This window comes from Peromyscus maniculatus, chromosome 18, assembly GCF_049852395.1.
Source record: "Peromyscus maniculatus bairdii isolate BWxNUB_F1_BW_parent chromosome 18, HU_Pman_BW_mat_3.1, whole genome shotgun sequence".
Lineage (NCBI taxonomy): Eukaryota > Metazoa > Chordata > Mammalia > Rodentia > Cricetidae > Peromyscus > Peromyscus maniculatus.
In genome coordinates, this window is record NC_134869.1 from 49521272 (window position 1) to 49548472 (window position 27201).

The following is a 27201-nucleotide window of genomic DNA, read 5'->3' on the forward strand; positions in this document are numbered from 1 at the left end:
TGAGTACTAAAAAGCCAACAGCAACCAAAAAATGGGCCGAGCAAAGGCATTTGTTCTGCCTTGGTCCCCTGCCCTTAACACCACCTGTGACTGCTAATTTCGACCCTCCTGCAATGTCACCTGGGCGAGTTTGGGTACCGCTAATCATGGATTTTCTTTTCTTTTGGAACATACTTAAAAGTTGCAAACACCAAGGCCAGGTGGCGGTAGCGCACGCCTTTAATCCCAGCACTTGGGAGGCAGAGCCAGGCAGATCTAGCCTGGTCTACAGAGTGAGAACCAGAACAGGCACCAAAACTACACAGAGAAACCCTGTCTCCAAACCCCCTCCCCCGCCCCCCCAAAAAAGTTGCAAAAACCAATTTTTAGCAGCAGATGTATATAGGTCTCGAACACCGAATTCAAATCAGCAATGCTAACCGAGCATTAGGGGCTCTCCTTCCCCTCCACAGAACCCCTCTGCTTGAAAATCCATTGGTAGCTTTCAAATGAAAATTGGGATCACTGGCTTCCAATGCCTTCCTTGCATCTGCGCTGAAAATCTGACATTTAGCCCTGTTCCTCCCATCTGAGCGTCATTTCTCATGGCAGGTGCTGTAGCCATCATCCTCTTCCGGTGTCCCCCTTATTTTATAGAGCAAAGACTCATACAGTACAAAGCGGGGATCTAAGAGGATGGTAATTCCGGAGGGCCCAGGGCTTAGGCTCTTAACTATGTTCAATTTGGCTGCTTTTAAAGAAAATCCCAGTGAGCTTATTAGGGTCTCCAGTTGTGATGAAAGATGACAGGGCCATAGGAGAAGAAAAAAGACAGATTAATAGGAAAACTGATGCACACAAGCCAGGGAGGCTGGTGTGACCTGAATCACAATTCGGTGGATGTGTGGAAACAGAAAAGCTCTGAGAATGGAATCTCTTTTGTTCATTATCTTACTCATAAAAAAAAAAAAAAGGAAATTTACATTGGTCAGCTTCAGTATTGGTTTTCATGGCTTTTTTTTTTTTTTAATATCTAGAAGAACAACCTAGACATTAAAAAAAAAAATGGTCAGAGGAAGTAGAAAGTACCAGACCAAATTCCAAATGGATGTTTCCTCAAAATAAGGGTCAGGGAATAATAGAAATAGTTGTGCTTATTTCAAAACTCAGTCTCAGTTCCTTTCCACATGGCATGCTGACTGATGAACAGTTAAACCTTACCCATCCTGATGGATGGCTCAGTCACCAGTTACATACAGATCTATGTTTAGAAGGTATACATACTGGATAGTGATTTCTTTAGTCTTAGAAACTGATGTAAGGTGTTTTTTTGTTTGTTTGTTTTTAATGACATACACAAAATAGAAGGACATTCAAAAGCCAATGGCTTCCCTTAAATTGAATAGGTTTAAATACTCTGGAGAGACTGATTTCCAAATGTTCTTCACTTGTTAAAATATGACACCATTAAAAACTGGTAAGAAATATCATGGGACAAATACGCTTACTGCCTAGAAGAAAGGGGGAAGAGGAAGGGAGGGTTGTGTTTAACTCTGAAATTGGTGGCTTTCGAGAGAGAACTCCTCTCCAAGAACCAAAGTTCCAATAAAAATTCAGAGAAAGGCAGCAGAATACAAGAGTGAGTAAGGTATGTGTTGACATAATGTCTTCCTTCCTCCATGGATAGTGGATAAAAGATAAGTCAATCTATGAGCACAGGCTTTGAGAAACATGTTTCCACCAGGTCAGGACAACTTCCCAAAATCATTAAAAGCAATGCTGTATTTAAAGATGTGTTTATCTATCAAACAATCTTGTTTTTTAAAAAATCTATATTTGATGAGGCTGCATTTGTGTTTCAGGGGATCTCAGAGAGTCTTATATACAAGTCATTCCTGACAGTGTCCCTGTAGGGTAAGATGGTAGGTCATGACACCCCAAAGCTGGAAATATTCTAGGAGGGCACAGAGGGATGGATGCTAAACTCCAGATTCAAAGCCTACCCAACACTCTCCCATGAACCACCTCACCTTCCTGCTCCTGTTTCCATCTACCATTGCTGGCTGCCTTTCATGTCCTAGACACCGTGCTGAGTAAAACCCACCATGGCCAGAACAGAATAGTGACTGCCTTCAGCCCACCCAACTCTTGCTTCAAAAATGAGCACTAAAATTCACACAGGCGTGTGTGTGTGTGTGTGTGTGTGTGTGTGTGTGTGTGTGTGTGTTAGGTTGACCAATGAGCTGGGTGGTGGTGGCACACACCTTTAATCCCAGCACTCGGGAGGCAGAGCCAGGAGGATCTGGCTGGGCTACCAAGTGACTTCCAGGAAAGGCGCAAAGCTACACAGAGAAACTGCTAGGACACTTCATTCCACACGCCACGGGACTGTTGAGCTGGGATGCGACGATACTGCACTTCCTCACAGCCTAGAGCTTAAGGTTGAAATAAAGTGGAGAGCTTGGCTCTGCCTGTCAGGAATCACACTCTTCCACCAGCTCCATTTGGTAGCAGTCTCTGCTAGTTCCAGAGGTCTGTCATCATGTCGAATGTTTGTTTTTCTCCTCTGAAAAACAGGGTGCTTGAACTTATGCCTAAGGTTCCTGACCTTCTGGAAATGTGTAAGTGCTTGGCAATCTTCCCCGTGTTCAGGTAAGAGTCCTGAGCTTTGTGGCATGGAGCAGATATAGTTCCTCTTGAATACATGCCTAGGCAGAGACTTGATAAGCTCACAGTTCTTGAAGCCCGGCATATTAGTTCTGTTCTAGCATGATCTAATGAGCAATCTCAGAAACAAAGGTGAAGCTGGAAATCGAGTGTTCATACACCCATGGAGACGCTCTGGGCCTTTATCAGTTCCCCATGTAGATGGATATACAGATGAGTTTTGTAGCCTGTGGATGAGACAACTTAGAATAAACCAGTGGAATAGCTGAGCATGAGTTCTCTCTATCCCAACAGCCCTTTGCCTTGGATGGCCACATGTCTACACTGTGTGCTGTGCTCATGGCTACCACAGGTCACGCCTCTCTTTGAAGTGAGTGTGGAAGGAAGATGCTCTGCTCAGAGGCCAGGGGCAGATCAACAATCATTGTGTCTCCCTACCAGGCAGGCCAACTGTCTTATTAAATAAGAAACACAGAACCAATGTAAAAGAGAAAGCCAAGAGGTCAGAGCTCAGAGCTAAAATCTCACCCTTCCTCCTGCGGTGGTCCTAGCTCTCCGAAAAAGACCTATTTCCTGTGTGTAGGTCTTTTCATAGTCTTTTTGTTCTGCCTTCTCATTGGTTGTAAACCCAAACACGTGACTGCCTCGTCACTGTCTGTATGTACAGCCCCCCAGGTCTTAAAGGCATATGTCTCCAATGCTGGCTGTATCCCTGAACACACAGAGATCTACCTAGCTCTTCTACCAAGTGCTGGGATTAAAGGCGTGTGCCACCACCGCCACACTCTGTCTATGGCTCTAATAGCTCTGACCCCTGGGCAACTTTATTTATTAACATACAATCAAAATCACATTTCAGTACAATTAGAATACCACCACACCAGATTCCTGAGTAAACTTGGTGGAAGGGAAGGCTCAGTCTTGCCGCTGGTCCTGTTGCCTTCTGGGTTCTCTCTCTCTCTCTCTCTCTCTCTCTCTCTCTCTCTCTCTCTCTCTCTCTCTCTCTCTCTCTCCTCTCCCAGATCCTCTCCCTCCTCAGACAGCTCCCTAGACTCTAACTGGCAAATGTGTCCTTTCTTTGTGGGTAGAGCAGAAGAAGGGTAGCAGGAGAGTGAACCCAGGGCCCAGCTAACGGAGTACTGTGCATCTGTACACACACACCCGGCCTGTCTTTCCCTTTCTGAACACCCCTAGAGTCCATTTCTTTAATGAACTATTCTTTTTGGTTAGTGTATAAAAGAGTAGATTTCATGATGACATTCCATACGTCTGTATCACTGTACTTTTCTTATTTTCATCCCCATGACCCTCCATTCTCCTCCCTCCCCATCTGCCAGTCTCTTTTGCCCCGCCTCAGTGAGAGAAAACATGATATTGGTCTTTTAGTTATTTCACTTTCATTCTTGTTGTGAGAGTGTGTGTGTGTGTGTGTGTGTGTGTGTATGTGTGTGTGTGTGTGTGTGTGCATAGTTCCCTCCTATTGATAAGGTATGATCGATAATAAGATTGGTAAACTCCTTCTATAACTGGCCTTGAACTTGTGGCAATCCCCTGCCGCTGCCCTGGAGAATGGAAAGTCACAGGGGTGAGCCACAACACCCGGCCCATTCTTCCTCTCTTAAAAGGTTGCTGCTGTTTTGGTCATTGATGATGATGGCTCTGAACCTCGAAGGTTCAAACATGACACCAGCCTTGCTATTGCCTGGGTGCTCTCTCTCTTGTAGCAGTAATTCTCCCTAAATGCTACGACCCTTTGATACAGTTCCTCACACTGTGCTGACCCCCAACCATAGAATTATTTTTGTTGCTACTTCCTAACTGTAATTTTGCTGCAGTTATGAATCATAATGTAAGTATCGAATATGCGGGGTACCTGATGTGTGACCCCTGTGAAAGGGTCGTTCAACCCACAAAGGGGTCGTGACCCACAGATCGAGAACCACTGCTCTAAAGCCCTGTGTAACAGGAGAGAATTGCCTCCCACACACTGATCACTCGCTGCCCCCTACAGCATGAAAATGTGACTGAGCTGAGTTTACCATATCAGAACAGAAATACAGGTGCGTATCAACAACCCCGGGACCAGTTGGAACGCATCTTGTAGTGTATTTTTTTCAAGACCATTAAAAGAATACAAAAAAAAAGAACATTTCTTTCACACTTCTGCTGCAGGTATATGGAGTAGTAGCCATTATAAGTTCAGTGGTAATTAATGTGTGTGCCAAAAAGCCCGTGTGTGGGTCTGGAGTTTTTGACACAGAAATTCCACTTCTGGAATTTAGTCCTAAGGAAGTAATCCCAATGTGGAATCAGTTTTATATACCATGCTGCTCTTCATGGTGTTATTTACAATAGTGAAATATGACACATAATTTAGACAGGAGAACGTTTAAATATGCAATGGGATGTTGCATAACCTTTTAAAAAAATCAAGTTTACAAGACATGTAGGCAATTACGTAGGAAAGTGATGTATCCTTAAGCAGCCAACAGAGAAAATTGGACTTGCTACCTTGTTAGAAAAATGGTACTCAGATGAGCACCGAATTATTCGCACTTTCCTTGGTGAGTTACGCACGTATGATTTCTTTCCTTAGTCTTCCTTCTCTTTTTCCATATTTTCCAGAAGCCTTTAGGGAATACAGTAGTTTATGATGGAAAAAAGTAATGCAGAAAAAACTATCATGATTCATCAAAAGAAAGAGTTACACCCAGGAAGCGAAGGATGGTACTCTAATGAGGTCCAGTTTGTGTTCTCGATGAGCAATGGGTTTTGCAAGTTATAATTATTACAAAGACCAGTAGAGCTTTGAAAGCCGCTACTTGTAACAGGAAGATGAATCTCAGAGTTCTTAGTCCTTTGCAAAGAGCCAAGCCAGGAATAAGCATGGGTGTCTATAAAGGAGACATGATTTGATAAGCATGGGTGTCTATAAAGGAGACACGATTTGGGGATGGTTTTGAAGGATGAATATTAATAATAAGGCTCTTCTGTCTTCTTGCCTGAGAGTTTCAGCTCCTAAAGTCATCTCATTAGTCAGACTGAGGGAGTGGAACTGGGCTAACACAGAAGATACAAAAGTTGTCTGAATAGAGTCGAGTCGATTTAATAGGCCAGTGGTGTTTTGAAAAGTTACCTCTGCTTTATCACTTCGACAAGTGATTGTACTGTCTGAACTGTTTCTGTTTTTTGTCATCTGAGTTCAAACACAAGACTAAGAACAATGCAGAAAAGACACCGACTAATAAGAAGTCAGAGGCATTTTAGACCAGAAAGAAACCCCCTTATGCGACAGACGAGAAATCAAGTGGAATACTTGTCTGAGGTCCCAGCTAGCGGGTGTGGGAGCTGGGCTCTAAGCCAGGCCTCCTGAGGCCGGCTCAGTGTGACGTTCTGAGTTCAGAGGGTAGGGCGCCATTCACTTACAGTGGAATTTGGGCATCGTGCCAGCACACTCCCAGCTTGGGATCTGGCAGCTGATCTTTCTCTGGCCCCGTGACTCCCACCTAGCTCTAACAGCTCATTAATACCAAGAGAAGAAAAGACCCTACTTCTTCAGCTGTCTTCGGTGTGTCAAGTACTTGGTACACATTATGTGACTGCATTTTGTTGTCCCTGCAAAAAAAGTGAATTATTGGTTTCATTTTAGTACTTGAATATGAGGCCCCAAGAGTTAAAGTTAATCGAGACTTAGCCTCAATCAACTACTGTGATCTCTGAATGGTTTATTGTTCAGGGCCTCTGGAGAAATTGAACTAAAAGGAGATCTCTTTCTCTCTCTCTCTCTCTCTCTCTCTCTCTCTCTCTCTCTCTCTCTCTCTCTCTCTCTCTCTCTCTGTGTGTGTGTGTACACGTGTGTACATGATACAGATGGAGACAGAGGCAGACAGACAGACACAGAGACAGAGAGACACAGAGAGAGAGAGAGAGATCAGAGAGATTAACTCACATGAAAACAGAGTCCATCCATCCCAAGAGCTGCAGTTGGCAAGCTAGGAACCTAAGGGAGCCCACGCTCTCATTTCGTTCTGAAAGACAGCAGCTCGGCAGTAAAAGTCTCCTTGTTCTGTTTGGGGCATCAGCTGTTTGGATAGGGCCCACTCCCATTAGAAAGGCCAATCTTCTTCTCTCTGGCTATGGATTCAAAGGTTCATCTCACCCAGAAACATTCTCTAAGAGATACCCACAATAATGATGGGCCCGTCTCTAGGCACCTCATGGCCCTTGTCAAGTTGACACATAATATTAACCATGACACCTTTGGCCAGCATGCTCAGGCCTGGACTGGGTGAAAGATAAGCCACCCCTACCCCAGGGTATATGTTTAGAGAGGCACCCATCCCCTTGGCTCATACAGGCATCCCGAGTACCTCCCTGGCCCGAATTTACTTCTGGCCCAGTGTCTACCCAAATAGGTAGATTCCATTACCTCTCTTACATTTGGGGGCCGGGGCCGGGAGTGGGGAGACAACTTTCCACAGTCAAAGAAATACCATTCAGACAAAGCCTTGGGTATGCAAAGCCTTTCAGGGAACTTGTAGCAAAAGTAAATTTAAAAAAAAAATGTCTGAAATATTGAAAAAAAAAAATGGATGTCAGTTGTTTTCTTTATATCGAATGGAATGGAAATCCACTGGATTTTCAACTGAAAATTATTGGGTAAATGCCTGGTAATTGGAATAATATTCATTAAACAGGCTTCTGTTTGTTTTTTTTTTTTTTTTTTGGTTTTTCGAGACAGGGTTTCTCTGTGTAGCTTTGCGCCTTTCCTGGAACTCACTTGGTAGCCCAGGCTGGCCTCGAACTCACAGAGATCCGCCTGGCTCTGCCTCCCGAGTGCTGGGATTAAAGGCGTGCGCCACCACCGCCCGGCCTGTTTGTTTTAATTACAGATAAATGCATTTTAAAAATAGGGTCCATTGTAGCCCAGGCTTACTTCAAATTCAACGTATAACTGAAGGTGACCTTGAACCTCTGATTCTCCAATCTCTAGAATCTGGGTGCTGTATGGTGATATTTTATTTGTACTGAAATGTGATTTTATTTGTATGTTGATAAATAAAGTTGCCTGGGGGTCAGAGCTAATAGCAAGCCATAGCAGAAGCCGGGTGGTGGTGGTGCACACCTTTAATCCAGATCACATGACCAACAAATCTCTGTGTGTTCAAGGATACAGCCAGCATGGAGACACATACCTTTAATCTCAATACCAACCATAGAAGACCTGGATGTCTGTATAGATGGGCAGTGATGAGGAGGTCATGTGGTTGGTTTTACAACCAATGAGAAGGCAGAACAGAAAGTCAATAAAAAGACAGACACACAGGGAGTAGGTCTCTTTCTGAGGGGAAGAACAGCAGCGAAGGGTAAGAAAGGGTTTTTAGTCTCAGCTCTCAGCTACTGCTCTGACCTCTTGGGCTTTTAACTCTGCATTTGGCTCTGTGTTTTTATTTTAATAAGATGGTTCATCTACTGTGCTGGGATTATAGACTTGGGCCACCTTGCCTGGTTTATGAAGTACTACAGATCTGGACCTAGACCTTCCTCCCAGCGAGGCGTGCACTTTACCAACTGAGCGACCTTGCCAGCAGGCAAAAGCATGTCTATAAAATCATAAACACAAGTCTTTTGTACATCATACAAAGATCTACAACTATTGAAGTTTAGGTTTGAATTGCTTTCCTTTTGGCTAAACACCATTCGCGATCAATTACTTGTTATTCGTCCTGTTTGGATAGCTAAAATTTTGTGGGTGCATGGTGAAAACTAGTCATTGAGAGGGCCGAAAGGACTTAACGAGATAACATACATGAAAGTAAATTTAAATGATGGCATAATAAAAATGAGGGGTGTCTACCACGATAAGAATATAACCTCTTTTTGTTTGTTTGTTTGTATTTAGAGACAGGGTTTCTCTGTGTAGTTTTGGTTTTGGTGCCTGTGCTGGAACTCACTCTGTAGCCCAGGCTGGCCTAGAACTCACTGAGATCTGCCTGGCTCTGCCTCCCGAGTGCTGGGATTAAAGGTGTGCACCACCACCACCCACATGATAATATAACCTCTTAATCTGAGAGAAGCATATCCATTTCTACCCCTAGAGTTATGAGTGGATGCTTCCTCAGAACCCAGACAGCATGGAACATGTAAAAATAACCCCCTGAACTCAAGGATGCAGATATTAAAGAAGCCAGGAAGGTTTATTATTACTCAACGAAAAGGAAATCTTCAGAATTAATGACAGGCATCCAATCTGGAGACAAGTGGATCGTGCATCCATTTGGCTTCTGATCTACATCTTTCTCAGGTGGTTCCTTCATAGTGATATCAAACCCATGCCCTGCAGGTGACCAATGTGTGACCTAGAGAAAAATTACACAATTTCCTTGGACCTCATTCTTCACTTGCACTGGCGGTAAAGAGATAAAAATAAAATTTCCAACCCATAGAATCGATTGAAGTGTTAAGAGAAATAGTCCAGGTAAATTGCTTAGCTCACCCACAGCTCCTGCCCAGTGAATGTCAGTTATGGTTATCAGGATACCATTAAGTCATATGAGATCACTGATTTTTGACATCCTGGCCAGCAAGATGGCTTGAAGGATCAAGGCACTGGTTGCAAAGCCTAGCGATCTGAGTTCGATCCCCAGGTCCCACCTTGTGGAGGAAGAAAATCCACTCCTGAAAGTTGTGCTCTGCCCTCCACACATGCACCAGGGCTTGCCTCCCCCCCCATACACACACAAAATATAATAAATGTAATAAAAATTAGAAAAAAAAGTCCTAAAAATGGCAAATTCAAGTAAATCATCAGCCAAGTTATGGAAGTCTCTTTTGATAATGTCTGGTCAGGATGCTGTCTTAAAACCATGCAGCATACAGTGGGATACCCTGTAGATGAGTGTGTTATAATATTCAAATAATAAAAAACAAAGATTCAGGAAAATATTGGTTTCAAAGAGCACAAGCTGCAATTTCATCATGGATTTTGACTACCTAATTGTATATCCTGGTTCTGCTGTTGGCTAGCTGCGGCCTCAGGCATGTTATCTAACCTTGTGGAACTTAGTTGTTGTTTTGTAAAATGGGGATAATAGTGTGGTTATGGGAAGTAAATTAGATTTTTTTGTTGTTGTTGTTTTGTTTTTTGAGACAGGATTTCTCTGTGTAGTTTTTGGTGCCTGTCCTGGATCTCGCTCTGTAGACCAGGCTGGCCTCGAACTCACAGAGATCCTCCTGGCTCTGCCTCCCAAGTACTGAGATTAAAGGCGTGCGCCACCACCGCCTGGCAGTTTCTTTGGTTTTTAACCTCTTCCTTTTTCTTCCATGGCTCCTCCTTGTAAGGGATTTATTTATTTTTATTTTATGTGTACAGGTGTTTTGTTGCATGTATGTCTGTGGCACCATGTACATGTCTGATGCACGTGGAGGCCAGTAGAGAGCATCAGAGTCCCTGGGACTGGAATTACAGATGGTTAGGAGCTGCCATGTCAATGGGGGAAATTGAACCTGTGTCCTCTGGAAAATCAACCAGTACTCTTAACCGCTGAGCCATCTCTCCAGCCCCCACCTTCTTCTTTATCACACAAATGTTACGGAACAAAAGATGCTTTCAAATTTGTATAAACTATTTCCAATTCTAGTGAACAAACAAACAAAAAACAACTCTTTGTTTATCAGAGCATAATGAGTAAAGTGCTAGTGAGTTCCATCCTGGGAGAATTTTGTACTTTTCATAAAAGTATACAAGTCAAGGTTGAAGAAATATAAAGCTGATTACACCAAGTAGCAAGTTTGGCACAGAGAAAGAACAATTTGAAAGGAAGGGGAGCCTATGGTCCAGTCTCAAATGAGAAAGAGGTTAAATGTTTACCCTCAGGCTCCAGAAACAGGAAGCAAGATTGGAACCAGGGATTTTAGATGGGACCTACCCAGGCATCCCAGCAGAGCTCTAACTGGGATCTGGAGTTTGGATGTGCTTCTGGTTGTCTGTGACGCCCTTCACCACCCATGGGAGGGTAGAATTGTTTTTTAATGCAATTGCTTGGAAGACAGACAAAGATTACTAGGAGAATTAAGGCCCAATTCTAATGCTAGGGCTTGACATCTCTGGGGACCTGAGCTGCAGGAGCAGGCTCAAGGTACCAAGAGACAAAGCTCAATGCCAAACCACAGATGCCTCATTTTTTTTCTCCCACGTAATGGCAAGTTGCACTGTGGCCACAAAGGCCTGTGAAGAAGAATAGACCCCAGCTTGGCCTGCTGTGAAATCACTGCTTAAAGAGTGTATAACAGCTTGCCCAGGCCTGGGAAGCAACCTGGCACTGTGATAAGAGGTCAAACATCTCCATCCAGGATGGGGCTTTGTGGAGCCATGGTAACAATTCAGAACTAACAGATCCCCACTGCTAGTTTCTGAAGAAGCAGAAGAAATTAAACTACTTGAGGGTGTAAACGCAAGTGAGATTCTGTATACCAGTGGTTTTCAACCTTCCTAATGTTGAGACCCTTTACACGGTTCCTCATGTCATGGTGACCCCCAACCGGGAAGTTATTTCATTGCAACTTCATAACTAATTTTTCTACCATTATGAATCGTAATGGAAACATCTGCGTCTTCCGATAGTCTTAGGTGACCCCTGTGAAAGAGTTGTTTGACCTCCAAGGGGGTTGTGACCCACGGGTTGAGAACAGCTGCTGTAGAGGCTGGAGCTATTCAGTTTGTACTAGGAAGACAGACCATGATCCCTTATGAAAAGCAACTGTGTTTCACACACACACACACACACACACACACACACACACACACACACACACACACACACACACACACAAACCTTTTAAAAGCCCCGTCTTTATGAGAGCCCCGCCATTGGACATGTTCCATCAGAGCCTACGCACTGAGTGCTCTGACACTTTGGGGTAAGGTTGGAGGAGCCCTCCAGTCTCTTCCAGCTGCTGACTGGCTCCTTTGAATCATACAGTCAGAAAAGGCAAAGCAAATATCAAACGCACATTTGACCCCTCTCTGCATTAGAGCACTGTTAAAGCCAAAGAAGTGGGTCATTAAGATGTAATGGAATCATTCCTGTCTTTAGTTGACAACTAGTCAGTTCTTGAATATACGTGAGATACAATGATGTTGGTGGCTGAAATGTGATCAAGTTTATCTTCCAACAACGCTAAAGGTGTTAATGAGCTCCTGAAATGAGCAGCACACAATGCAATACTCACGGGGGTCTATTAGCCGGAAGGCACCACATCTAAGGCTCAAAAAAATGTCAAGGTGGAAAATAACCCCCAAGAAAAAACTTCACATTGCTTTAAGTGATGGCAGCATAAACGCAATCTTCCATTCTAATCAGCTTCTAAGTGGAAATAGAAGTTAATATGATAAATTATTAGTAATTAATATTCATTAATAATAATTAATATAAAACTGTAAAACCAAACACTGGAGTGTTCTACAAGTCTGCAGGGGACCCTCTGGTCACACAAGAAGTAAAAGATGTCCCCTGGACTTAGCTTCAGAATCCTCCTAAGTGGTCCAACCATAGCCAAGACAGACATGGTCCTTGGAAACAAGGCACCTCACCAGGTTTGTTCAGGCTCATCTCTGGCTTCCACAAACTGGTTTGTCATGAGTAATTTCAGATGGCTTCCCTAGGAGAGCTGATTTGCTCTGCCCCCTAGTGACAATGGTGACCCTGGTCGTGTCCATGTCCAAGATTTTATGACAAGTGGAAGGCAGAATCCACGAGGCTCAAGGTCACGCAAGTCATGAAGAGCAGCAAACATTGTTCCTCATAGTATGTCACGGTTTTATGAAACTCAAGACACAACCCCAAAGAACATCAGGAGTGCCATGTTGAATTGGCTCCCCCTCTGCTGGGCCAATGCTCCCTCCCCAGGACTTACTGTGCCTTGCTCATCCTGAAATTGAAAAATGTTTAGAGTGTGTTGCTATTACTTTGGGTCATATCTGTTTCCATACTGGACTGTGAACTCCATGAGAGCAATCTTTACATTCATTCACTCTGATCTTAGTGTTCTTCATAGGCATGGGCATTAGGTAGGACCTTAATAAACATTGACCTGAGGTCAAAAGAAGGGAAGGAAAGGACAGGAAGGAGTCAGCCTTCAAAATTTGGTATTTGCCATTCACATCATGTCTTAACTCCAGTTTCAAATTTTCAAGGCTCTAATAGACTTTGCCACCTGGTGTGAAGTATACCCACAGGTTCTGAAGGAATTGAATTGTCTTCGCACCTCAAATGCTGATCCTCTGATTATACAACTATCCACTAAGTCACCTGACGTCATCTTCTATCGCCTTGTTTCCATTAATGCCATGTCCAGTTAGTTATACTGAGCAAGGACAGGAATCTGCCCCTCCCTCCACTACTTGCCTGGCTTTTGGCCCTCCTCACCTCTGTGACAGCTCATCAAATAATTTCCAAAGTGTCCCCAAATCTCCAGTCAGACTTCCATCTGTCCAACATCACCCTCCCCATTCAAACACCACACTATTTACTTTAAATTTTTCAATGCCCACTTCCATTCGCTGTCTACAAGTCAACTATGGCATGCAGGTAACTATCATAGCCTTTCCTACGCCTACTTTTTCAGACCCACATTCCTCAGTTTCTATCCTATAAGCTCTAGCCATTCATAATAATTGTCATTCTACACACACACCAAGGATTCTCACGTCTGTGCACCTTCCTATGGGTTCTTCATGATAGCTGGAGTGCACATCTCAACCTCCTTTGCTTTGACCACTCCCTGCCTCCTCTGCGTCTTTCCAGATGCCACTCAGATCTTACCTGCTTAGCCATGTCTTCTCTAGAATGTAGACGCTTGTACATTTATCTGGGGTTATGGTCTCATAGCGCCTTCCTTCGCATATCCGCAGAAACCACAGCTGCCCCATTTGGACTCCTTTGCAAATGGTGTGAAGGAGCTTTCTCCGAACAGGGTAACTTTGTGTCCGAGTATAAAGACTGAGAAGTGAAATGTGAGCTGGATTTCAGCCCCCACTGACCTCTTTGATTAGACTCTCAAGTGCAAAGAAACATTTTACCCACGTTGACCCTGAGAACGTATCACCATTGCTACAGTCGCCTTAGGAATGTCTGTGTCTTTCTTGTAACTGGTGACTTCTTGAAAGCAGTTGTAGCAATTAAAATGTGTGTTTCCTGGACTTGGACACAGAAAGCGTTGATGTGTCCTTTGAATTGTTGATTTTTGGAATGAGTAGACATTCCAAAAACTATCAAAGCAGATATGAAGTTTTCTGGACCACAAAAAAAAAATTATGCTTCTTATATGCAGAAGCATTTTTTAGCAGTCTGCTCTTAAGTAAATAACTTGACTTTTTTATACCTCTATGTCCTTTTTATAACATCAGGAGAGCAAGGGTGCGTAGCCTTAATGCTTTCAATGTCAAAGTTCTCCCCCAGGCTGCTGCATTCCAACACTTAGTCATCCGTCGTCCCGTCCCCCCCCCCCCCAGTGGCTCCATTTTAGGGACTTGTAGAACTCTTGGAACTGTGGGCTAGCTAGCAGAAGTGGGTTTCTGTGGAGGGGGGAGGACTTTGAAGGTGGTATTTTCTTCTGGTTGTAGCTCTACTCCTCGACATCACTGGTCCAGATGTTCCCAGATGGGAAGGGCTTCTGTCGTCAGGAACTCCACTAGGCCAAGAATGAGCCAAGATAACCGCTGCACAGTAATGAAAATAGCAACTAGTACAGTACCATAGGGGTGTTCTGAGGATCTGGTGAGAGGTGATCCAGAAAGGGTTGACAAGAGTTCCCAACAAAGATTTGACTAAGAATTGGCTTCTGTTTCTCTAGGTGCTGGCAATGGACCCCGGGCCTTGTGGATGCTAGGCAAACACTCTGCCTCTAAGCTACATTCTAGGCCACTGGTTGACTATTATTATTATTGACCCAGACTAAGCAAACAGGGATCCTCATGCAAATGCTTTGAAACCTAGCAGTAAATATAAACCATATTGGAGGGACGAATCTTGCTGCCTTGTCTTCCAAAACTGGAGCTTGAGCGTGTGTTCTGTATAAAGATGCAAGTTACTATGCATGTTCAGTGACGGAAGATGTTGGACTTTAGAGACAGACCCACGCTGGAGAATTTGGTAGGGTTTAGATGTAACTGAAACCACAGCCCTGATCGATAAAGCACCAGAGTCCCTGATTGGCTGTGTGACCTCTTCAGTGTTTCTCCATTTCACCTAGACCAAATGTCCAGCCTCTATGGGCCCCTCCCAAGCGCCAGATCCCCTCTTGCGTGTGCTAAGACCCAGACTCAGGCAGAATGTGCTTCTCTCCCAGAACTCCCCTGGCTTTCCTATTGCCAGCCTTTCTTCCTAAGCCTTACTCCTCCCCTGACCGATTCGTTTCCATGAACATCCTTCCTATTGTCCCAAGTCTTCCATAGACAAGCCACACCCTCCTGCTGCCCCAGCCCAAACCAGCTGCTTCCTCCTCTGTGTTCCCAAAGCTCTGTGGTCACAGCTCTGCTTAGTATTTACCCTGGCGTACTAAGTTTAAGTACTTTCCTAAGGGGCCTGGGCTTGGATCCTGCCTGACTCTGCTATTTATTAGTGGTGTGATCATTGCCTTGCCATGCCTCGGTTGCCCTTATCTGTGCAGTGACGGTGATAATTAGACATGCCTCCTTTATTCGTCCAGCATAGAATTATCAACCATGCGCTAGGAGCCAGGATGTTCTGGCCTCGGGAGATACACGGTAAACACAACAGAGCTCTTGCTTTCGTGAACTTGCGTGGAACGGACAGCCAGGCGATTAAAGCCAAACATAACCAACCAAGCACCCCCCACCCCCCATCATTCTCAGATGAGAACGAGTGCTCGGGAGGGAACAGAGTGCTGGCTGTTGTCGGAAAGCCTCTCCAAGGAGGCACCATTGACCAGAGGTGTAAGAGAGGGTAGTCACGAGAGGGCCGTGCAGGATTCTGAGCGAAAGGAATTTCACGTACGAAAGTCCGGAGGTGGGGAAGGCAGGCACTTCGGGGTGGGGTGGGGTGTGTGTGTGTGTGTGTGTGTGTGTGTGTGTGTGTGTGTGTGACAGAGAGGCTGAAGGGCCACTGAGTGAGGCAGAGGAAAGGACAAGTGACCCCTTATTCTTAGCACCACAACTTCCAGATTTTTATCACCTCAATCTTTCTCTAATCTGTTTTCCCTCCCCTTCATCCACGATCTTCTCCTCTGCTCCCAGATGTCCTTGCAGCTGAGTTCTCCTCAACTTACTACCAAGATAGCATGAGGCTGTCCAGTACTCTGTGCTTCTTCAGTGGCTGGTGGACCAAGCCCAGAGGCTGTTGCCTGATGGACCAAGTCACCTAGGATCAATTCCTACCCCACTTCTACGTCATACTACACACTCGAGCCACCCGAGAGACCTGAGACCCAGACGACCGCGTTTCTGGTCTCTATGTCTCATCCCAAGCTGTTTCTTGTGTCCTCTTTTTGCTCGGTTAACTCAGTAAGCAGATGTAGTTTTGCCTCTGCGCTCATGTGATTCCTTGGGGATGCCTCAGAACTTCTGCAGCATCACGTTCCACATTCCAAGCATCATCAACGTGACCTGTTTATACTTCTGACTTTTTTTTTTTTTTTTTTTTTGGTTTTTCGAGACAGGGTTTCTCTGTGTAGCTTTGCGCCTTTCCTGGAACTCACTTGGTAGCCCAGGCTGGCCTTGAACTCACAGAGATCCACCTGCCTCTGCCTCCTGAGTGCTGGGATTAAAGGCGTGCACCACCACCGCCCGGCTTGACTTTTTTTTTAACATCTCTTTTTATTTTTATTTTTTTATTTTATAATTTAATTTTACATATCAGCCACGGATTCCCTTGTTCTCCGTGGCGCCCCCCACCCCCCGACTTCTCCCCAGCCCCCCCCCCATTCCCATCTACTTCTGACTTTTTAAGTAGGTGCTCAATTTTCTGGAGGGTTCTTGATCATGTATTTCTCCCAAAGCATGCTCTAGGTACCGGCCAAGCCACAGAAATGATCGCCTCTCTTTTCTCACACCGTTAGCTTAAGCTCTCACCCATAGACTGTTTTTTCTCAGGCCATACCATGCCGCTGCCCTTGTGAGATTTTACTCTGAGGGCTGGGTTTTAAACGCTGCCTGACCATTTCCAAGATTCGTCAGATTCACCCGTTGAGGTGGTTGGGATAGGAATGACCCCCAGAGGCTCATGTATTTAAATGCATGGTCATTGGAGAGTGGAGCTACTTGACAGGATTAGGAGGCGTGGCCTTGTTGGAGTGGGTGTGGCCTTGTTGGAGTGGGTAAGGCCTCTGAAACTGTAAGCCAGGCCCCAATTAAATGCTTTCCTTTCCAAGAGTTGCTCTGGTCCTGGTGTCTCTTCATAGCCATAGAACACTGACTAAGGCATCCATAAAATCCCAACCAGAGATAAAATTCACAGCTCAGAAGTACCATCCACATGACTGAGGGAAACAGGGAAGAAGAGTAACAGTTCTGGGATTTTACTGTGTCTTAAATGATAATAAATTGAAAAAAAAACCAAATATTAGAAGATTCAACCATATGTTAAATGAATCTACACACAGTGTTCAATTTCCCATTCTTTGAGTAGGAAGGCTACCTGCCAGACTTGATTACTGCCCTGTGTCTACTTTTCTTTGAATTTACAGGATAGTTGTAGAATTGAAAAGGCAGACCACCTCACTTGTTCTCATTAAATTAACACACTCTTTCCTTATTTAAGTTCCCCTTTGTAGTTGAGACTCCATGAGGAAATTCATTTATTATGTTCTATACCCTTAAAAGGCTATTTTAAGGATTTGTTTATTTTCAGTTGTATAGGTATATGAGTGTTTTGCCTGGATGTATGTATGTGCACTACATGCCGTGGAGGCCAAAATATGGCACGGGATCCCCTGGAATCTGGGACATTTGTGGGCCACCATGTAGATGCTGGGAATCAAACCTGAGTCCTCTGCAAGAGCAGCAACTGCCCTTAACCACTGAGCCACCTCTCCAGCCCCATAGAAGCTATTTTTTTTTTCATAGTTTCATGTCTATATCATCAAATTCAAGGGGGGGGGAGGAGACAGGGAGGAAGAAAGACAAGAGAAGAGAAATCATTGTAAATTCTTCCAAAGGCTCCTAAGAGAAAAGAGCTGAATTCAGGTGATGGAGAAGACATCAGCCATTCAGCAGATAAACAAAATGTGCTCAGTGCATCCCCAGCACAAATGTGCAAGATAATGAGTGATGCCTCTCAAAGGAAGGGAAAACAGATGAGAGACAAACCACATGAGTGGTTTCTACTTTCTATTCCTTCACACCACACTCCCTTCTCTATCTTTTGACCTTTAACTCTTCTTCATTGGGTGCCCATTACCCTTCAGATACGAGGTAAACTCCTGCACATCACGGGGAACCTGCCTTCGCCTTTAGGACCTCCAAGCATTTGGGAATCCTAACTTTTTTTTTTTTTTTGGTTTTTCAAGACAGGGTTTCTCTGTGTAGCTTTGCGCCTTTCCTGGAACTCACTTGGTAGCCCAGGCTGGCCTCGAACTCACAGAGATCCGCCTGCCTCTGCCTCCCGAGTGCTGGGATTAAAGGCGTGCGCCACCACCGCCCGGCCTAACTTTTCACTTAGTATTTTTGTCAGTGACTGATCTGACTCATCTATCAGGGAATTAATTCACACAGCACCTGCTTAGAGAGGCTCACTCCTCCCTAGAAGGAAGAGGGATGGATTTCTTTGGTGCTCTCGGTCTCCATGGGAGAACAACGCCCATTCCTTCAGGTCCCTAGGCATGTGACCATGTTACTCTCATGACACTTGAGTGAGTTAGCTAGACCACTGTGGTCAACAACGAGGCCCTGATCCAGTGAGGCACCCTCTGGAGCTCACATCACAGAATCAGAGTCACTGTCACGAAAGTCAGCTTCCCCATACTCATTTCCTCCACACATCCCTCTTAGTTATCAGGGGTAGATAGATTAAATAACCTAAAACTAAAGACGAGTCTGCTTCACCATAGAAATTTAAAATACCTTTATTTGTGCAAGCAATTCAAAGTCAGGACCAAGCAGAAAGGATGCCAGGGAAGTGTTTGTTTATGCGCTTTCACACCGCCGTGGAAGGGAGACATCACAGAGTTTACATTTATGCCATGTAGACCTCTACAGAACCAGATGTGGCTCTCAAGGTACCTTGTAACTCATCTCCTCTAAGCTATAAAGCCCTTCCCCCTTTTCCCCTGGCAAATGTTTGAGAAAGCTGCTGTTTTCTATCAGCAGATACAGCAGATGGCTGGCACATGCCTGCTCTGCTAAATGAAACGGGATCTCGGCAGAGTCACTCTGATTCCCACTGGCATGTCCACAACACAGCACAAACGACCAGAGCACAGCGGAGTCTCAGCACGAATGGTTTAAAGTCGTCCTTTTGAGACGTATACCTCCTTTAAAACAAAACATGTCCATGGTAGGAAAAATGTGTTCACATTTTTATTCTTTTGAAGTAGTGGAACAGGGGTCCCAAAACAAGGCATCTCCCTCATTTGGTGATGTAAAGACACACTAACGTTGGAGGGTAAAGTCCCAGGAGTCCTAAGACATGCAACCAGTAGGTTGGAGCTGCTCAACCTAACTCCCTTAGGAGAAAACGTGGACAGGGATCTAAACAACAGTGTTATCATAAATGTGGGGCTGCAAAGGGATGCTTCAGAGTGTTCTTGTGGCAAAGCTGGGGAAGGCCTTTTGAAGATAGAAAGCATGTTCTTAAATTAAAATTCACCCCCTGTTGCTCTTCTTTGATTTTCGTCAGGGGGGACAGCCCCCCTTGACTACACATCTCTGGAATGCAGCCACTGCAAGGGGAAACCCGAGGCTGCAAAGGGCAGCTCACATTTCATGGGGCCAGTGTTGCATCATCTCAATACTGCCTTGGGAACAGGCTCTCTGGCGTGGTTACGGCACTTGACTGACGGAATGGACCATCTAGTTGCTCCTGCCGAAACGTATCTTCACCATCATTCTCTTTTCTTAAAAGCGATTAGCCCACACCTGAGTTGGCTGTCCGAGAAGTGGCCCGGTTTTTGTTTTCATCCTTTTTCAATGGTGCTTTCCTCCTTTTAAAACTGAATCCTGGGTGTGACTGACTGGACTCCTTTATAAGGCAAGTCCGTACGAAGATGTCATGCTTTCTGTGTACTTTATTCACTATTATTTTAAGTGACTAGTAACTAGTAATTAGTAATTTCAATAATTCAAGACTGTTTTTAGTTCATAGGGAGCTAATGAGGACCATTGATTCATTTATAGTTAATTTTCCATGCTAGAAGTGCTTCCTTTGATACACTGTGACTTCAGCATATTTATTATCTATTCTTGTTTTGGGTGATACAGGGGACTAACCCCCAATTTTTTTTGCAATCAGTGCTTGACTACTGGGTTATTCATCCCATCCAATATTTTCTATTCTCAATGGTCATGCGTAACAGCAGAGGAGGGGGCCGGGGAGAAGGCTCAGTGTATAAGAGCATTTGCTGTACACACCTGGGGACCTGAATTCATATCTATAGAAATGTAAAATGCCAGGTGTGGCTGTGTGTACTGGGTGGAGACGAGGGTTTCTGGGGACATGCTGGCTCTCAGCCTGGTTCCAGGTTCTGCGTGAGACCCTGCCTCAAGGCCTGGACAGGGAGTGATAGTGCAGGACACACGATGTCCTCTGGCTTTCACCCATGTGCCCATGTGTGCTCACACTATATACACTTAATAATAATAAGTTTTAAAAACCACAAAGGAGCGTGTTCCTGCAGTTTAGCCTGATAAACTCAAGTCCTCTAAAAATAGATACATCACTCGGACAGCAGGCATCTTAAAACATTTTTAAAATGACCACACCACTGGTTTCTAGTGGCTATACGAACTGACATGCTGTGCATTACCAAACACTTTCTCTAAGATCTGGACCACCTGGTTCTGATGACTAGAGCTTGCTCCACAATTCAGATGATAGATTTGAAGTTCATACTGGTTGATTATCTTCACCCTAAGCATCTCTAGTCCGTGGACAGCAATTTTACCCCGGGCCTTGTTGTCCAACTAAGAAATTCAGACTTTTGGCCATAAGAAGAATGAAAGTCAATGTTGATGGCTCAACATGGTTCCATGAACTGTGGCCACCCACCACCACCCCCATAAAAAGGAAAAAAAGAAAGCGACATCTACTGTGGATAGCTGTATGCTGTGAATGTGTTGCACTGATTGGTTAATAAATAAAGTGATGATTGGCCAGTAACCAGGCAGGAAGTATAGGTGGGACAGAGAAAAAGGAGAATTCTGGGAACAGGAGGGCTAAGTGAGGAGATGCTGCCAGCCGCCACCATGAGAAGCAACATGTAAAGATACTGGTAAGCCACAAGCCACGTGGCAAGGTATAGATTTTTTTAGAAATGGGTTAATTTAAGATGTAAGAACTAGATAGCAAGAAGCCTGAGCAATTAGGCCAAACAGTTTAAATAATATAAGCGTCTGTATGTTCATTTGGGTCTGAATGGCTGTGGGCTGGATGGGACTGGAGAAAACTCCAGCTACAAACACCAAAATAGATACATACAAAAATAATAAGTAATAAACCTCATTAAGTACTAGATTCATAGTGTCTTAATGTTGGCTGTACTATCATTAAGAGATCGAGTCTTTGTCAGCCTTATACATGAAGATCTACTCACAGGAGTTACATCTATAAACCTTTTTTTTTTTTTTTTTTTTGGCCTTACACCAGATTCGTTCATATGGAAATCAGCACTGATGGCCTAAAGTTAGAATTCAGATGTGTCTAACCAAACTTCCCATTAAAATTTTTACTTGAAAGCCTTGGGGTTTAGGAAGTGTTATTTTCCAAATAAAATGTTTAATTAGTGCCTAATTTAGAAAACCAAAATGGTTGTTTATGGTCCCTGCCTGTCTCAGATTTAAAGAACATGAAGAAGGCATGGACACATTGAAAAGTAACAACTGTTAAACAGTTGTACACAATAGTAAAGGCTTTTCCCCTTTGTGACTACAAAGCCTTTCAGCCTAACCCTTCTGCAATGGAAACTCTTCTCAACTAAAAGCTTTTAGAAAAAGACCGGCCAGTAAATGAGTGTTTTATATGGATGAGGAAATGGGGGCAAAGGTTCCCCCCCATTCCCCCCACCCCTCCACTCCCCCCCCAACCCTCCACCCCACCCCCACCCCCTCCCCACCCAAAGAAATGAAATTCAGGTAGAATAATTTCAGGCAGGGAAGCCTTCAAAAGCAGGTTTTTGAGGACCTCAGAAGCTGGTGAAGTCACATAAACATTAGTGAGCTCTCTGGTCTCTATAGATGATTGTCTATAAAAAAAAAACACTTATTCTGCCATTTCCTTGAGTGATGTGTAGTATAGACATGATATGGGAAAATAGAGATTAAGTATTTATGACATAGAACTTCATCCAATGTGAGTTTGAACCCATCCAATATAAACTCATCCATTCGTACACATCTAATGTGAAATGAGTTTTTAGATGGCAAATCAACACATGCTCACTGCACTATATCACAGACTAGTTTGTTATTAAGAAATTTCCCATGGCCTCACATGATGCCTAGACTAGCCATGTTATTGATTCATCATATATTGCTGTGACCACTGGATCTCTAAGTGACTTTACAGCTACACATATATTCTTGTTCATAATGGTTTTCTTTTCTTTTTTTTTTTCTTTCTTCTTTTTTTTTGTTTTTTTTTTTGTTTGTTTGTTTGTTTGTTTTTTGAGACAGGGTTTCTCTGTAGCTTTGGAGCCTGTCCCGGACTAGCTCTGTAGACCAGGCTAGCCTCGAACTCACAGAGATCCGCCTGGCTCTGCCTCCCAAGTGCTGGGATTAAAGGTGTGACATTTTCTTAAGATTGGTTTCTGTAAATAAAATGCCCCACTGTAAAGGCCACATTCAAACCTCTCCCCATCCTGGTGGGACTGTTGTGCCAGGAGTTTCATGCTCTCACACAACGTTAAGAGTCTGCATAATTCCCTCCATACTGAAAACACTTGCACGAGACCTGACCAGTTTCCTACAGGAAAATGAAGCTCTTTGCAATTCCCCTGGAACTTCTCTGGAGCCAATCATGGGGTATGCTTTAAATGGCTCTCTTGACACTTTGGGTGACTGGACTCAAGATTTGCTGGAAATAGATGATTCCTTGTTGCTTTTATTAGGTCTTGTATCTTAAAACAAACAAACTTGGTCCACATGTTGTTAAAACAGCTGAAGCTTAAAATGTAATGAATCAGATACGTTTTTGTCTCTGCGGTGTTGAAATGTCTAAGTGTTTGATATCATTTGGATTAAATAACTAGATAATGGGGTTAACTTTTCATTTTTCATGTTTTGATGTGGTTTGGCTATAGCTATGAGTGCCTTTCAAAATACTTAATTGATACTGAAGACATTATTTCTCCCATCTTCACGTTCCCCTGGCATTTCAAAATGTATGGTGTTGGAATCACATTATTTTAGGGAGCAAAACTGGTTATATTTACATAAGATTTTAAAATACATTTCTTTTGGCATTGTGGATTTCTCCCCCATGCTACATTCTCGAATACATAAGGAAAACACACATCAGATGCTGTGTAATGACCTGCAGTTACCTCTCCACAGAGAACGAGGTAACTTCTTGAGGTGATAACGCTGTCCTACATAAAGAGATAAGCCATGCATTTAATCGACGCCTAAGCAGAGGACATAAAACACTAAGCACTTCATCTTTAGCTGTTTCTGCTGTTCCCCCTAGCCCCTTACAAGACAGTCGGGAGTTTGCTGACTGTGTGAATGCGTTTTATTTTCAGCAAGAAGGCAGTATTTGCCAATGTGCAGTGACAGGAGACAGAGGAGAGCATGGAACTGAGCCTTTGCTTGTAGCTCTCCAGAAGGCATGCTTGTGTGTGTGTGTGTGTGTGTGTGTGTGTGTGTGTGTGTGTGTGTGTGTGTTGGGGAGCTTGGCATTTTCTACCATAATTTTTCAATTATGCGACCCTTTCACCTGATGGGGTGGGTGAGTGTTGAACAGCTTCCTAAAGCTCTTGATGGATCCATTATTCTGAACAAGTATCTTTAAATTATAGACTGTTGAGTGTAATAACAAGTGGTTAGCCACCAGTGAACAGATTTGGGCGAAAGAAAAGGAAACCATGAAAGGCCAGTTATTCATTAGTGATTGCACAATATTCTGAACTAAACAGCACATAAAGTGTCTATGAAGAGAGGGTTGCAGACAGGAAGAGAACAGAGGCTTCAGGGAATTCATCTATGCAATCGGACCACAGGATCTATAACCTGGATCCATCAAACATCACCAGGAAAAGAACAGAGGCTTCCGTGAACACATCTGTGCAATGGGACCACAGCATCTATGACCTGGATCCACCAAACATCACTTAACAATTTTTAAAAAATGCACAGCAATAGAAACATTGAAGATCTGGATGTGATCTATTTTCAAAGAAGATTTTAAAAAAAATAGAACAAACTGAGGATAAGAAGACAGCTGAAATGGTCATGCCTGCACTGTAATAGGCAATCCCAGGGAACCAAAGTGGTTTCCTGATTTAGCATAGTTGCTTTTTATAAAGTGTTGTCTTGATTGCATTCTTCTTGAAAATAGCTATTTAAGCAATTTTAGAATTAAAAAAAACCTGAAAATGTGCAGTTAATTATAATTACAATGGTTTTCATAGTAGACACAATTTTTTTTACCAACTAATGAGCAGAATTTATTACTTACCATTTGTCCTCCAGACAATTGTGGCACAGAAATTAAAGTCACACAAGCATCCTATCCTTCTCAAATTAGAGGCCACTAATATTATCATGAAAATGTATACAAGGAGACACACAAAAGCCAATTATATGTTAAGTACTAAGAGGAATTCTTCATTAACATAGATTGGTTTTTCTTTTTTTTTTTCATAGAAAAGAATTTTGAGTGGTCACTTTTAAAAAAATGAATAGCCTTTGACTTTTAGGGTTTTATTTTACTTCTTTTGAGTCTGTGAACCTCTACCAAAAATGTATGGCATCATACTTCTCAGAACAATACTCAACGTATCAGCCTTTAAAAATGTGTGCCAAGAATACTTACAAACTTATTTTGTTGTAAAGTATAAATAATGTCACAAATGATTATCACTTAGTATAGAACTTATTGTAAATGTTTTCTTAATTGTTTAATGATTATGGAAACACGGTGTTATGGATATTTGGGGTCTTTATATTCACAACCTCAAGACACCAAATCTTATTAAAATAGGGATCGTAGGCACGTTGCCCCTTAGATTCTTCTATGAATTTGATAACTTTAAATACATTGGAACTGATCCCTTATTTGCTTTGGCAACCAGACAAAAACTGGTATAGAACTGTAAATGTTACTGCACCACACACCGTTATTGCTACTCACCACCGGAGACTAGAAATACCAAAGAACGCTCTTTCTCTCTTATCAGAACTTACCTGCCCCGCAGCTTGCCAGGTAAAATTCATGGAGTGGATATTGACGGGAATGGCTGGCATTCTTTGTTGGGCTTTCCTGAAATCATGTGTGAAGGGGGCCATTTTCCCCTCTGAGACAATCAGAATATCCTCTTCAAACCCTGTTGTGTAAATAACAAACAAACTTATCAAACCGGATGCATTTCGAAGAGACAGGCGTTTCATGCAGAAAGCAAAACCCTGAGAGAACCAGGGTAGGTCATTGCTTTTCACAAAGCACCTGCCTTTGGTACCAACATGAATAGAGTTATTTTCCGTCCATCTGTGGTAAGAACCAGGCTTGCTAACACACACAGTGGAGTCATGCAGTGCTAATAATGTTGGATTCCCCGTAAGCAACACCAGGATAGGAATGTTCGGTCGCCTTTGCTTCCCCCTTCCCCCGAGAAAGAAACTCATAAACTTCCCAATGGAAGACACTGATTTTAAAAGGAGTGCAATCACCCTCGAAGTTAAGTTTTAAATCACACTCGGTGCATGCATGGAGAGACCGAGGACTGACTGGGAAGGAAGGTGCAAATGCTGGGCCTTACCTATGAGCACCCTCGCTTGATGGGCGTCGATCCACAGGTACAAGCTCTCCTCTGGCTGCCCGGCATCTGCTCGCAGGAGCAGCAGGCAAGGTAGGATGCTCCAGAGCCGGAGCGCGAAAGCTGGGACAGCACTTCTCCGGGCCATGCTGCTGCTCAGGACCTTCTCTCTGGTGGTGCAACTCCTGCCGCAGCGACCCAACCTGCGTTTGTGAAGTTTTGGGGTGGGGGGTGGGGGCGTTGGCTGCAGCTGGCGGGGGCTGGAGCGGTTCCCACTTAAAACGGATAGGGCTGCTTGCCGACTCCGGTCTCCGGTGCGAGTGAGCCTGGGAGAGCTGGAGAGGAGGGAGCAAGGAGGGAGTGGATGCGCGGCCACACCGAAGGAGGGGGCCCCTGGAGGGAGAGAGGTCCGCAGAGACACGATGCTGGCCAAGCTGGCGGTGCCAGCACGTCCCGCAGTGCCAGCAGCTAGAGGATCGCACGCTGGAGGGAGGAGGAACCGCGGGAACGCACGGCTGGCACCCGCGGGCGAGCCCTAAGAGTTGGTGAGGTGCGGGAGGCCGCCACGAGGGGGCGCTGGGGCGCAGCGTGGGCGGGGCCGCGGTACCCGGGAGGCCAGGCTGGCTCGCGCCAGGTGACAAGAAGCGCATGCTGCGCGCCCCGGGTTGTGTGATGGAGAAAACAACGAGGAAAAAAAGCACCCAAAGGGATTTCTGGATCGCCCCTCGATCCTTCTCCCGCCGGAAGAGACATGTGTGGGCTCGATTGGCCATCAACGATGGTGATAACCCCGTCTTCCATCCCGGGGGGGCTAACTGAACGCACATAGTCCACTTTTACTTTCTGTGTGCCTGTCTGCAAATTCTGCCTCCTCTAGCTGGCGGTTGGCACTTTCCCGGGAAGTTAACTACGGAGACTCCACAAGCTAGTGGGCTGCTGTTGGAGCTGGTCCTCCAACAGCGGGGAGTTTTCATTTCTGCACTGGACCGATCGATACCCGCTAAGCGGCGTGGGTTGTCTTCTTGATAACCCAGTGGCACCCAGAATAGTTCCCTAGGTCCTGGATGGGAGCTGTGCCTGACCGCCCCACCTACCCAGACACACACTTTGCCCCACGAGGGTAGGACTCTCATAAAATATTAGATTGGGGGGGGGGGGGGGACAATGGAAATAGAGGCTCGTGCGCAGTTTGGGGAGCTCGGGGACAAGACTGAGGGTCTTGTGGGAAGAGCACCTAGCTGGCAGTGGCTTCCAGTCCCCTGCCAGGGAAGGTTTTTGCCTCTTGCCTGACTCCTTGAATGTGAGAGAAGGCGGAAGCAAACTTCTTTTTTTCTTTCAAAAACACAGACAAATTTCAGACTCGGGAAAAGCTTCGTTTGTTTGTTTGTTTGCTTGCTTTTGCGCCCACTTGCT

The 27201-nt window shown here is 44.3% G+C and overlaps 1 protein-coding gene across 1 annotated transcript in view; it reads right to left on the reverse strand.

The window, feature by feature from the left end:
• Wif1 (Wnt inhibitory factor 1) overlaps positions 1–26313 on the reverse strand; it is a 66046-nt gene extending 39733 nt beyond the window's left edge. Inside the window, exons 1-2 of the mRNA XM_042263357.2 lie at positions 25792–26313; positions 25220–25359 (exon numbers count right to left, since the gene is read on the reverse strand). Coding sequence (XP_042119291.1) covers positions 25220–25359; positions 25792–25936 — 285 coding nt within the window. The 5' untranslated portion in view covers positions 25937–26313. The remainder of the gene's footprint in view (positions 1–25219; positions 25360–25791) is intronic.
• Between the last annotated feature and the right edge of the window lie 888 nt (positions 26314–27201).